Source organism: Macaca thibetana, chromosome 15, assembly GCF_024542745.1.
Source record: "Macaca thibetana thibetana isolate TM-01 chromosome 15, ASM2454274v1, whole genome shotgun sequence".
NCBI classification, from domain to species: Eukaryota; Metazoa; Chordata; class Mammalia; order Primates; family Cercopithecidae; genus Macaca; species Macaca thibetana.
In genome coordinates, this window is record NC_065592.1 from 59,663,031 (window position 1) to 59,677,466 (window position 14,436).

A 14,436-nucleotide genomic window follows, 5' to 3' on the forward strand; every position below is an offset into this window, starting at 1 on the left:
TGCCTCAGCCTCCGGAGTAGCTGGGACTACAGGTGCCCACCACCATGCCCAGCTAATTTTGTGTATTTTTAGTAGAGATAGGGTTTCACCATTTTAGCCACGATGGTCTCGATCTCCTGACCTCGTGATCCACCCGCCTTGGCCTCCCAAAGTGCTGGGATTACAAGCGTGAGTCACTGCAGCCGGCCAGAACTTCCTTCTTTTTTAAGGTTGAATAATATTTCAGAGGAAACATTTTAAGGTTATTTAATTTAGTTTACAGGTACTTAAATTTTCCTATACATATTTGGTCATGAGTAGAGATTTTCTGCCTTGAATTTTCTGAGGTTTGACTTTATCAGAGTCTTCTATGTATTCATCTCTTTACAAATTTTTGTTTCTAGGCTTACATAACTCTTATATTCCCTAGCCATATATTTTATGATCTTATAACTACGGAGCAATAGTTAGAGAGAGAGAAAAGTCTATCAATACTCTCTCAAAGAAAAAAAAATGTCTACAGAATGAGACAGCGGATAAGGAGAGAAAAAGACATCTGTGACTGTTGGCTACAGCTGTGAGAGAAGAGAATAGTTAGAAGTTCCTCAGTTCTAGACACAAAAAATATCCCATTATACTCTAATTCAGAGTAAGTCAAAAGCAGAACTTAGCAGCAGCATGAGACCACAGAGAGAAATAATCAGGGCACACATTCCAACCTGCTGGCTATTCTCCACTAACAGTCGAAGCTTGTTCATAACATCCTCAGCCTCTGCAGCCTCAATAATTCCAGCACTGAACGCTGATGTACATACACAGCTAAGTGTGTAGGCAAGGACCTGAGAAGAAAATACAGCAGAAAAATGTGTCTTCAGGAGGAAAAATAAAAGAACTTGGTTTAGTTGACAAGATACTCTGTCAAACTTCCCTCCAGCCTAAGAACTGGATTCAAATACATTTCCCATGGATTAGGCACTGTTTTGCTGCCTAACTCATATTGTAACATTTCATAACAACGTGATGATGGGCATGACTATTCCTACTTCATAGATAAGAGCTTTGAAGCTCAGTTTCATGTAGCTAGCAAGTGACAAAGGACGGATTCAAACCCAGGTCTTTAGACTCATAATAGTACATTTCTTTATCACATTATGCCAGAGTACAACACCTATCAACAGTAGAAGGAAACAGATTTTTCATCACCAGTGGGTGCTACTAATTAATTGCCATGCATTCCCATTCAAGGCCAAACAGGAGAGGAAATTCAAAGAAGTGAAACACTGCTCCATTAAGATTCCCTAGAACTAGTGGGGCATAACTGGGACAGGAATATGGATTCTGGAGTCAGATAAATTGTATAAAATAGGAATACTAATACCTGCCTCATAGCACTAGTGTGGGAACTTAATATGTTGATGAATGAATGAATAAATAAATATGAGTAAAAAAGAATGGTGGGAGTGGAGCCAAGATTTGGGAATATGTCCCAAATTGATCATTTACTAGCTAAGTAACTTTGGGCAAGTCACCCAATCTATCTGAGTCTCAATTATTGCACATCAAATTTAATCATCCCCTCTCTGCTACCTCATATTTTCGTGATAAAAAACCTCCCTTATAAGAATGCTGTTAAGACAAAGTAGAAAATTCAACTTCTAACACTGGTTGACACGGCATGAAAAACGTAAGTGGTTTCTAAGGTAGAAGTTGAATAATAAAACATCAGAGGGGAGAAAAAACTGCTTGCTTAAGGCCTTATAAATCAAAACATCACAGATGCATCAGTTATAAAAATGCTGCTTTCATTTATAATCAATTTGCTCCTCGGTTGCAAGATTTTCTCTTTTGGCTTAAAAAAAATACGTACTTTTAAATCACACTTTACACTGCTTTAAAAATGGAAATGTAGTGCATGTCTTAGAACAAAACTTCATTCCTCTGTGCCCAAAGAAATTCACCAATTCAACAAGTCCTATTGCTGAAAGCAGAGGAGCTGAGCAGGGAAACACAGCAGCCATTATGTACTCATCAATAGCTCGTGGGCAGGCTGGGATAAAATAGAATCTGTTCTAATGAGAGAGAGAATCAGGCCAGGCCACGAGGTCATACTCTGCTCCTCTCAAAGAAGAGTACAAGCGGTCCAGCTTCACCTGGACAAAATAGAGACAGGCATGACACATGCCTGAAATGTTCCATCTAAAAATATGGTTAACACACATGAACTGGGTCACATGAACTCCAATTCTGCATATTTTTGCACCACAGCAGAAAAAAACTTTTTTTTTAAGTATGGTAAAGGGAATTTCCTCAATAATATTTTATGCTAGCTGACATTTTAAAAAATTAAATGCCTTTTGATCGGCAGTTTCTGAAGCTTATTCCTGGCCATTTTTGAAAGTTACATTTGGCTTGAGCACAATTCTAAAAATCTCTATTTAACTTTCTTCCAGAAATTGCAGCTCTTCTTAGAAAGTGCTTTCTAGTGATGCTGAGTTAGGTTTTATATTCACTAAAGGCTCTTATCTTATATGCCACATTTAAGTCTAAGTTGATTTAAACTGCCACACAATTTGAAAACCTTATGATCTAACATTGGTTGTTTGCCATTCGGATTTTCTCTTTGAGGAAGAATTTAATTTATAGGGTTACCAAAGTATGATAAGTCCAAAATAAGTGGCAAGAAGAAAACAAAAGAGAATAGAGGGAAAAAAAATGTAACCTCCATCTCCTACCTCCTGAAATGTTCTGCTCTGGCTCCCACTGTCATCTAGGTACGCAGACAGCTTCCGAAGCGATGCTGCCACATGAACGCGGGACTGCATTTGGCTGCTGTGGCTCATGAGGGACAGAACAAGTCCAACTCCCAATATACAGCCCGTGCTTGGATGCCAAAAAAGATGAGGTGTTAGGAGCATAAGAAATCCACATAATTGCTCTTCACTTACCATGGGTGTTTACAGTGCTCTCAAACCTCAGTGAGATGGCTGGATTCAAATTCTGCTGCCTAGTAGCTGGTGTGCCCCATCATCCCTGACAAGTACACCCACCTCTCCCCTCAAAACGAACACCTGACATCTAAACAGGTATCTGTGGCCCATGCTAGTGCTGTGCACCCCCTGGATAAAAACAAAAGCAGGAAATAGTTTGACTTCAACTTTATGGGTGAGAAGAGGAAAAGGCATAAACCAGCTCTATTTGTGCCCTTACTGAAATGCTGTAGTTTTTCCTGTACCGCCGCTACCTGCATGTTGAATATACTGTGATCAACTGCATAAGGAGAGAAAAGACTAAAATTCAGGATGTGAGCTGAGGACATCTGACTAATAGCAAAGAAGATAAATGCAAGGCATGATTATGAAGTACTACTAAGTGCTTCATGTTTCCTAGTCAACTTCAACAAGTGGAATTTCTTTCCTAAAGAAACTGTGTATTTGTGCACAATGACATTAATCCTTCTCTCCCCTCTGATCTTGCAGAATACCACTGGGTCAGAAGAGAAAATGGACAAATGACAGGCTTGTCAAAAGTTACCCCATGTGACAATTCAATTGAAATCTAGGGCTTTGTGTCCCAATTCTCCTGAATGAATACACATCCATTTAAAGAAAATAATTGTTCTCTCAGAAAACTTCAAGATAGTATGGTAAGATGATGCAGCTTGTGGTAATACTTCAAAGAAAAAAGTTTTTGTCATTGTTTTTTAAATGGAGAAAATGCAATATTTTTCAGAAATCACCCTTACTCTGGCTTGCCTTGCCTCTCATCACGATATCTGCTGCCGAAGAAAACACTCCAGGGCATTTCTCCGATAACGTATCTCAATGCCCACATCTTAGGTCATTTTGCTCTTAAACGGCATCTATCCCCTTGGTCAGTGTCAAGAACATTTGCATCATTTTATAAGCATGTTAGTTACTTCCCCCAACACCTCTGTGCAAATGGAGCACCCACACCTAAAAGAAGACACCCAGAAGGATAGACAGGCTACAGGATTTGCTCAAGGTCACACAGAGAGCATTCAGCAAAGCGCAGCCAATACAAGAGGATTTTTTTATTTCTAGCCTTCTGTCCCATCTGCCAAACCCAAGGCCCCTCTCGGTGCCCTGCATGGTGCCATGATGAAATACGTATGAGAAGGCACCATATCTCAAGTGTGTTTTTCTAGTTTCTGTTGCATAACAATCAGCCATTCAAAAATCCTTCGTAAAGAAGCTACGACAGTAACTATCATTAGTCAGGCAGAACTGCTGTTACAGCTTCGTAAACTTAACAAGCTCAACTAGCATAATGCATTTTTGACCAGTTAAAGCAACACCTAAGATCTCAATACAGCATGCTTTTGAGACTAATCACATTTATGGAAGAGGAAAGGCTACTCTTGACTAATATGAATGTAAAGCCTTTGCTATTATTTAGAATCTACAGGGAAGTATAGAATCTATATTGATGCATACAACCATTTGACAGAATTAGACCAAAGATATAATTAGACAAAATTTGATTAATACTTTGACAAATTTGACGCTGTTCCCTCTTTGACTATTTAACTGCTACCTATGCTTAAGATTTCAAATGTTACTTCCTCAGAGACATCATTCCTCGCCCAGCAGAGAGCCTCTTTAATACTCTCCCACAGCACCCTGTGCTAATTTACTTCATACAATTTTAATTATAAACTCTGATGAAAATTATTTGGGGGATTGTTTGATTATTATCTCTTCCCTGGCCTCAAAGCTCCATAAGGGTGGGTACACCTTTTCTGTTTTTTCCCTACCACAGTATCTGCTGCACCTAGTATACTGCTTGGCATATACAAGTACTCAACCAGTATTTATTGAAAGCTGAAGAACTAACCAAATGAATAATTTTAAGAGTCTAGAGTAGAGAGAAGATCTACAGAAGAATAAAAAAGCAAGACTTGATTCTTATGTTTAGTAGGAGGCAAATTTTATGAGTAGTAGAATTCACCGAACATATCACGCAAGATTCAACCAAGAAAATTTAGTTTGTTTCTTGCCAGGCTAACTGCAGAAAGAGGAACACTAGGCTCATCTGGAAAACAAATTCCTCTCAAAGTTCACACCAATAGGGTTTATCTTTCTGAATAAACAAGGAAGTATGTAAGTCTTGCTTTTCAGGCTATCCTGGGCACACAAAAATCTCTATCCCCTAGATTGAAGCCCCTCTTTTATCATCTCAGGGGATAGAGACATTAAGGCTTTGAAAAAGACATTTCTGTTTCTAGGCCACATTTACCTAAAATTTATCATAGCAATTATTACTATAACCTAAGCAAGGTTATAATTCACTAGTGATTCTATTCATTGCTACAATGGCAGTTAACTGACTGGTGTAACAGATGAATATATAACAGTGTATGTATATACATGTGCCAATGTCACTGTTACGGCATATACACCTATTGCCCCTCTAAATAAGTCCCCTCTCATTTCACTCAATTTTCCAGTATGCACCAAGAACGTAGTCCTAAAACTTTATTCCTGATTTCCCTCTGATTTCTAAATCTTCTATATTTTAATGTGTTTATTTTTGTCCTAAATCTTAAAATGTTCCCCCAGGTGCTTAGTTCAGCAATTCCACATATTTACCTCATTCTAGCTTCTCTTTGATATGTCTGCCAGCTTTGAACCAAGAATAGCTTGGGCAGAGTTGGCTTTTATATCTTTCTGTCCACTGAAAGCAAAAAGGAATTAGGTGTTGGTGTCTTCGACAGAGGAAATAAAAACAAATTATAATATTGGGTATAAAACTGAACTTTGGAATTGCTAACATAAATGTTCTATAAGAGTGCTAACAAATGATAAAGAGAATTTGAGTTTTTAAATTCCATACACTATTATGTCATTACTTAGTTGAATCTATTATCAGAGTATATTAAAATATCACCAGCAAAAGAAATCCTGACACTTAAAAGCTAAGCAATTCTGATGTTTGTGTTGCTATATCAACTCAGATATAATTATATTTTTTTCTAAAATTAATCAGAGATGAATCTTCAATTCCCTAGTTTACCGTAGGCAATCCTGCAGATTAAGTACTAGGTCATCTAATAATTAGTTCTAATAACAGTTAACATTTGTATAGTGCTTTGTAAAGGGCAAAGCACTATACAAATGTTATTGTATTTGTAAAAGCTCAGTAGTAATTAACCAAAGCTTGGGTCGTTGATGACTGCATGACTACAGTTAGGGCTGTGAGGATCACAATGGCACAATGAGCTACCACTAGATGGCAGTAAAATGTTAGTGATAGGCTCACCAATACCAGCCAGCCCAGGTGTGCGGTTCTTTCAGTAGGGACACGTCCATTAAATCAGGGAAGCACGGTGAATTTGCTCTGGGTGAATTCTATCATTTGAGGGAGCACGCTCCGACATCTATTAACTACCTTCTAGTAAGACTTCCACTGTTTCACTTGAGGGAGGCTTGCCCTAGACTCCTGCAATCTCATTAGATAAGGGAATACTTTACACCATGAGCCAGGCTTTCAGGTCTGGGTCTAGTTAGAAAAGCAGAAGAAAGAATTAAAAAATTAAAGAAAAATGTGGGTGACATTTGCACATCAGAAAAAAATAAATACACAGCATACTGTCAAGCATCAAATTGCTTTCTTTCTATTGAACTGTGTTACCCATACCGTGTTATGTAAGAAAAATGGCTTTGAAGTCAGATGTCCCAGGTTCCTCTCTTGGCTCTGTCACTTGTTAAGTATATGACCTTGAACAAGCCTCCTATATGAGACTCACATTCTTTATCTGTAAACCAAAGTGATGATGATTCCTACTTCAGTATCATGTTTAGGTTGTGACATGGATGTAAGTCCATGAGAAACAGACGTGAAAATGCCTAGCTCGGCATACAGCTGCTCAGTAAGTATCAGTTGAATGTGAAGCCAAAAAGAGAACTATGCTGGGTGCAGTGGCTCACATCTGTAATCTCATTACTTTGGGAGGCCAAGGTTGGGAGGATTACTTGAGGCCAGGAGTTCAATACCAGCCTGGGCAACACAGCAAGACCCTGTTTCTACAAGAATAAAAAATTTAGTCAGGCGTGGTTGCATATGCCTGTAGTACCAGCTACTTGAGGCTGAGGCAGGAGGACTGCTTGAGCCCAGGAGGTTGAACTTGCAGTAAGCCATGATTGTGTCACTGCACTCCAGCTTGAGCAACAGAGTGAGATCCTGTCTCAAAAAAAACAAAAACAAAAACAGAAATTCATAAGGACTGATACCTAGAGAGCATTAGTAATGATGAAGCACTAAACTTCATTAACTGTAGGACTAACAGTTTGGAGAGGATGGAGGAAGGGCTTCTTGAAGCGCCTGAGCTTTTAATTGGGCTCTAATAGGCAAGTTTCCACTAAATGGACAGGAAGTACAGGCCTACCAATACAGTTGTTCATTAAGAAGGTAAGAATCAAGAAAGAAAGTAAGAATGAAGGAGTAAGAATCTTATTAGTAATAAAAATAAATTTTAAAGTTAAATATGCTTAGACATATGAAGTTTTTAAGCACCTCAGCATCTGCATGGTGGGTAATTCATCCCCATGGTACTCCTTACATTTCAACAACCTTCCTGAAAATGATGGAGACAATGCCTGAAAGACATTCCTGACTGTGCCCCACTGGCTGAAGCTTGCAGCATCTTAATCTCAATTTTTTTCCAAACTTTATAACATCTTGAGCTACAGCTATAATGAACATCTTTGGGTGGTATGAGGAGGCAGGAGGGATGAAAAGAGACATAAAAATATCTTCTTCCTTGGTTGTAAAAGGCAACAATACAAATGCATGGATTAGGTTCAAAATCTCAACTCTTCATTGAATTCAAGTAACAGCTAAATTTCCCTATCTTTCTCATTAATCATTTTCTACATTCAAGAGACTTCAACCACGCCATCAAACTCTTTCTTTACTCATATTCAAACCACACTCTTAAGAAGTCACTTGACCCCAAAAGTGTTTCTTGATAAACTAGGTGAGTGGCACTAGTTCCTCTCCAATCTTAGCCTGCATCTGAAAGAAGATCCCATAACTACCACCTACTAAATGGACATTTTACTTTATTTACTCCTGATGAAATCCTTTACACATGCAGCTACCACTACCATATCATTTACCCTTTTGCCAGTCTGAAACTAACAGTATAGAAGGTATGTATGTAGCTTTAAACTTATGTTCCTAAAGGCCAGAAATAAAAACACTGATTTAATGCATATTTCAGCAGTGCCCATAATATCAAAAGGTAAATGAGTCAATAAACTGGAAGTTAATGCTTATAATCTGTTAGTTCCTAGTAACAATGAACCCCAGAGGATTCATGCCCTGAGGTTCCAAAACACGTGGAAGTCCAAAAACCTATGATGTAGCTCCCTCAAGAATGTCATTATTTTCAAAAGCCTAACAAAACCATATATTCACCGATACAAGTCACATAGACTAACTGAAACATTAAATATCTCATTAAATGAGTGTGTTTAACACTTTTTTGAGTATTCTTTTTTGATTATTCCTTTTCGTTTTTTATCTTTCATTACTGAAATGAGAAAATAAATTTTAAAGTATTTAGTTTAATAGACAAAAATCCTTAAAAACCATGGGGTTAGCATGGGGAAGGGAAAGGTTCTTAATGCTAAGCAGGTTGGTAACCCCTGATATAATGTGTTTGCTTCCATTTCTACTTCTTACACGTTACTTCACAGGGAAACATAAATCATCAGTCAAAGGCCCTCTTAGCCCAATCAAATTCAAATGGCCTCAACAGATCTTTAAAAAGATTAAGTCGGCTGGGCAGGGTGGCTCACACCTGTAATCCCAACACTATGCGAGGCAGTGGCAGGTGGATCACATGAGGTCAGGAGTTTGAGACCAGCCTGACCAACTGGTGAAACCTCACCTCTACTAAAAATACAAAATTAGCTGGGCGTGGTGACGTATGCCTGTAATGCAGCAATTTGGGAGGCTGAGGCAGGAGAATCACTTGAACTCGGGAGGCGGAAGTTGCTGTGAGCCGAAATTCCACCATTGCACTCCAGCCTAGGCAACAAGAGTGAAATGATGTATAAATAAATAAATAAATAAATAAATAAATAAATCATAAAAAGAAATACTTTAAAAAAAAGATTAAGTCATGCATCCATGTCCCCATACATGTGCCTTGTATGATAAACATAAGTCAAAACTAAGGTCTTAGTAATATAAGGTGTAAGCTGCAAAATGACAGTTGTTACTTAATTTATCTATTGCTGAAACATGGTTTTCAGAACAAGGAAGCTTTAATTATAAGTTTTTTTTATTATTTATTACTGAAAACTCTCTGCAAAGGAATTCAAAATCACATCCTACAAATATTTCTCCATATGAATTTTAGGATTGTTTTTTCTAGTTCTGCGAAGAATGAAGGTAGTGTTTTGATGAGAACTGCACTGAATGTGTAGATTGCTTTTGGCAGTATGGTAATTATCACAATATTGATTCTACCCATCTATGAGCATGGGATGTGTTTCCATTTGTGTCATCTATGATTTCTTTCAGCAGTGTTTTATAGTTTTCCTTGTAGAGGTCTTTCACCTCCTGGTTAGATATATTCCTAAGTATATTTCTAAGTACCTTATTTATTTATTTATTTTTGCAGCTATTGTAAAAGGGGTGGGGTTCTGGATTTGATTCTCAGTTCGGTCACTGTTGGTATATAGAAGAGCTACTGATTTGTGTACATTAATTTTGTGTCCGGAAACTTTGCTGAATTCTATTATCAATTCTGGGAGTTTTCTGGAGGAGTCCACGTAGCCAAAGCAAGACTAAGCAAAAAGAACAAATCTGGAGGCATCACATTACCTGATTTCAAACTACACTATAAGGTCACATTCACCAAAACAGCATGGTACTGGTATAAAAATAGGCACAGCCGGGCGCGGTGGCTCAAGCCTGTAATCCCAGCACTTTGGGAGGCCGAGGCGGGTGGATCACGAGGTCAGGAGATCGAGACTATCCTGGCTAACATGGTGAAACCCTGTCTCTACTAAACATACAAAAAACTAGCTGGGCGTGGTGGCGGGCACCTGTAGTCCCAGCTACTTGGGAGGCTGAGGCGGGAGAATGGCGTGAACCCGGGAGGCGGAGCTTGCAGTGAGCCCAGATCACGCCACTGCACTCCGGCCTGGGAGACACAGCGAGACTCCATCTCAAAAAAAAAAAAAAATAAATAAAATAAAATAAAATAAAATAAAAATAGGCACATAGACCAATGGAACAGAATAGATAACCCAGAAAAAAACCCAAATACAGCCAAGTGATCTTCAACAAATCAAATTAAAAAAAAAAACATGAAGTGGGGAAAGGACACCCTACTCGACAAATGGTGCTGGGGTAATTGGTAAGCTACATGTAAGCTTAATTGGCAAACTACATGTAAGAAAATAAAACTGTACAGAAGGATCCTCAGCTCTCACCTTACCCAAAAATCAACTCAAGATGGATCAAGGACTTAAATCTAAGACCTAAAACTATAAAAATTCTAAAAATAACACAGGAAAAACACTTCTAGACACTGACTTAGGCAAGGATTTCATAATGAAGAACCGAAAAGCAAATGCAACTAAAAACAAAGATAAATAGCTCGGACTTAATTAAACTGAAGAGCTTTTGCACAGCAAAAGGAACAATCAGCAGCGTAAACAGACGACCCACAGAATGGGAGAATCTCTTCACAATCTATACAACTGACAAAGGACTAATATCCAGAATCTACAACAAACTCAAACAAATTAGCAAGACAAAACCAAACAAGCCCATCAAAAAGTGGGCTAAGGACATGAATAGACAATTCTCAAAAGAAGATATACAAATGGCCAGCAAACATATGGTAAACCGCTCAACATCACTAATGATCAGGGAAATGTAAATCAAAACCACAATGCAATACCACCTCACTCCTGCAAGAATGGCCATAATAAAAAAATAATAGATGTTGGTGTGGACACGGTGAACACAGAACACTTCTACGCTGCTGGTGGGAGTGTAAACTAGTACAACCACTACGGAAAACAGTGTGGAGATTCCTTAAAGAACTAAAAGTAGAACTACCATTTGATCCAGCAATCCCACTACTGGGTATGTACCCACAGGAAAAGAAGTCATTACACAGAAAAGTACTTTCACATGTATGTTTACAGCAGCACAATTCACAATTGCAAAAACGTGGAACCAACTCAAATGCCCATCAATCAATGAGTGGATAAAGAAACTGTGAGACACACACACACACACACACACACACACACACAAACAATGGAATACTACTCAGCCATAAAAAGGAATGAACTAATGACATTCACAGCAATCTGGATGAGACTGGAGACTATTATTCTAAGTGAAGTAACTCAGGAATGGAAAAACCAAATGTCGTATGTTCTCACTCATAAGTGGGAGCTAAGTTATGAGGATACAGAGGCTTAAGAATCACACAATGGACTTTGGAGATTCTGGGGGAAAGGGTGGGAAGGAGGTGAGGGATAAAAGACTACAAATTGTGTGCAGTGTATACTGCTTGGGTGATGAGTGCACCAAAATCTCACAAATCACCATTAAAGAACTTACTCATGTAACCAAACACCACCTGTTCCCCAATAACCTATGGAAATAAAAAATAAAAATAAAAAATATTTCTCCATAGCATGCAAGACTTATGGCAGTGTAGGAAGCAATGTCTAAGTACCTGTGAGAGTGGAAATAGGAACAACATACTTGTATTCAAGACTAGTGTCAAAGCAGCAATTTTCCAGGGCATCCAAAGACTTCATCAGAAGAAGGTTCATCTCTTGGCCAGATATATCACTGAATGAAGATCAAGGGGAAACAATGAATTATTTAAAATTAGTCAACTGTCCAAAATGCTTAATACAATATTATTCTCTCAATATTTTACTGGAAATACAAGCATTTCTCTTTTAAAAAGTAACAATACTGATGAGTTGCATATGCTTATTTTGTAGTTACAGAAACTAAGTCTGACAAATTATTCAACAATTGGGTTTCTGAGCAGTATAATCACTTGCAAACCAAAAAACACAAAATCTCCTATTTTTGATTTTTCTCAGCCTATTCAAATTTTAAGTCATTGAAAAATAAAAAATAAACTCAGAATTCCAAATTAATATTTCTAAGAACGCTTAAGTGATTTTCTTCAGAATACTTAACGTATTAAGCTGACATTATCAATAATGATTCCAAACCTCTTTCTTGCAAAGACTGTCACTTCTTTTCATGTCTCAATTGTGGAGGCTGTAAATTCTATTCCTTTACTTACATTTTTTTTAAGGGGAGAAAATCCTAGACCTATATGTGTTTGCATTTATACAGAAACTGATGATTTTATAAATGCCTGGGTGTGAAGTATGACTTGCATAGTAAAATAAAACTTAAAAGGTTCTATGGCTGTCCCTTCAGGCCGATTTGTGGGCTTCATCACTGACATTTTAGTAGTGAGAGATTCCTACATCTCAACTCTCATATTGCTACTTCAGATCATGCTAAGTGGAATGTAACTCCAGGAATGACAACCAGGCAGAGAGCACTTTTTAAAACATTTTCCCAAACCAAGACTACAGCAGTTTTGCTCAAGGTGAAGGATTTTTTGCAATGAAACAAATGCCCACATGCACATCTCTTGCATCGCACATACAGACTTAATAGCTTTAACTAAATAAATCCTATAAAAGTTGTCCTTTGGAGTAAAATATACTTAAATATCCTAAACAAATGCTAAAGAAATTATACTTGTATTTTCTGGCGGTTATGACAGAAGCAAGAAGCTGTGGAACAATATTCAGGAGTCTTCTGAATAAATTCTAGATTGGAACTTAAATTCAAGATTTTTCAAAAGCCTTAGCAAAAAACGAAATGATTTCCATAACTCTCTCTCTTTTTTTTTTTTTTTTTTTTTTTGAGAGACAGCCTTGCTTTCTCACCCAGGCTGGAGTGCAGAGGCACAATGTCAGCTCACTGAAACCTCAGCCTCCTAGGCTCAAGCAATTCTCGTGCCTCAGCTTCCAGAGTAGCTGGGACTACAGGCATCTGCCACCATGTCTGGCTGGTCTCAAACTCCTGGGCTCATGCGATCTGCCCACCTCGGCCTCCCAAAGTGCTGCAATTACAGATGTGATTCATAATTCTCTTCTACATGGTGATTTTTTAGTCTCTGAAAAACAACATACTGTCCTAATTCTGTTCCCATTAAAGGACCACATTGGGACACATTTGATGTCACTGACTAGTCAAAATCAACAGCTCTCAAAACACTTGCTTTTAGAAAAAAATTTAAACTTTCTCCAAAAATGAAATTATCTGTTAGTATTGTTACTACCTGGTAAAAAAATTTATTAGTATCAAAAGGCAAATATTTGAGATTCCTCAATTCCAACAAATTGGGAAGGTGGGAGCCATGAATAGTTATATTAGTAATGGCATTACTAACACACAGACCCTAAGTAGAAGGAGGATGCTATCAAACACAGGAACATTAGGGTAAAGTTAAAATTTGTAGTTATTCGGTGGGTGCTCAGCTAAGGAAGGAGCTTCCTGATGTCTTTGCCCAGGGTTTCCTTCAGGTGTGAATTCAAGTTAGACAGACAGGAGTGGAAGACAACCTAGGAAGCAGGGTCAAGAGTTCTGGGGGAATCATCATAGGTTTCTCCAGGGAGCATGATTAAGTTAACCACAAATACAAGCTTGTCAGCCTAAAAGCAGCAGCATCTCCTCCTAAGTTAGTGAAGAAAGTAGTCAGAGCCAGAATAGGATGAAATGAGTTGCCTCGAATTAAACTGCCACGGCTCATTTTTAGTTGCAAAACATGTTGCTTGAAAAGATACCAAAGAAAGAGCATGAACACAGATGGTGAAGAGACTGTCATTTGTAGCATACTAGCAAAGGGAAAAAAATCACTTTCAAGTTTTAAGTCTTTAAAAATACTTTGTGTTCTGTCACACACATAAGATATGTAACAGTCAAATCACATGCAAAGGGCAGTTTTTTATTCATCTCCAGAACAAGACCTATGTTTATTAGTGATGGTGAACAGGACAAAATGAATATTCTGGCCATATTGCACTTACGGCCTCAAAGACTAAGAGAATCATCCCAATCATCTGACAGATGTTTCTAAGAGCTGAAAATGATCATCTGAAATATGGTATTCCCCCAAATCAATAGCAATTCACATAAAAGTTTCACATACTCATGTTTGTGAACTTAATGGTCTCAAACTGAAATAAATATAGCATAGTGTCATCCAGTTTATCCACACCAACACCAGTTCTTGCCTTTGGACAGCTAATTTCTGCCAACCAGGAATTTAAAAAGAATCTAATATCACAACAGAATGCCTCTCCCTACTATCATATTTCCAATGTAGGAAAACAGGGATAATTAAAAGTCACTGAC

General features: G+C 38.0%; 1 protein-coding gene across 11 annotated transcripts in view; it reads right to left on the bottom strand.

Annotated features, from left to right (window-relative positions):
* The window catches only part of FOCAD (focadhesin), a 312,387-nt gene that overhangs the window by 50,533 nt on the left and 247,418 nt on the right, over positions 1-14,436 (bottom strand). For all 11 annotated transcript variants that reach the window (XM_050761318.1, XM_050761319.1, XM_050761315.1 and 8 more), the window contains 3 exons: positions 11,743-11,832; positions 2,712-2,859; positions 699-818 (listed from right to left, as the gene is read on the bottom strand). In XM_050761318.1, the coding sequence (XP_050617275.1) occupies positions 699-818; positions 2,712-2,859; positions 11,743-11,832 (358 nt within the window). The remainder of the gene's footprint in view (positions 1-698; positions 819-2,711; positions 2,860-11,742; positions 11,833-14,436) is intronic.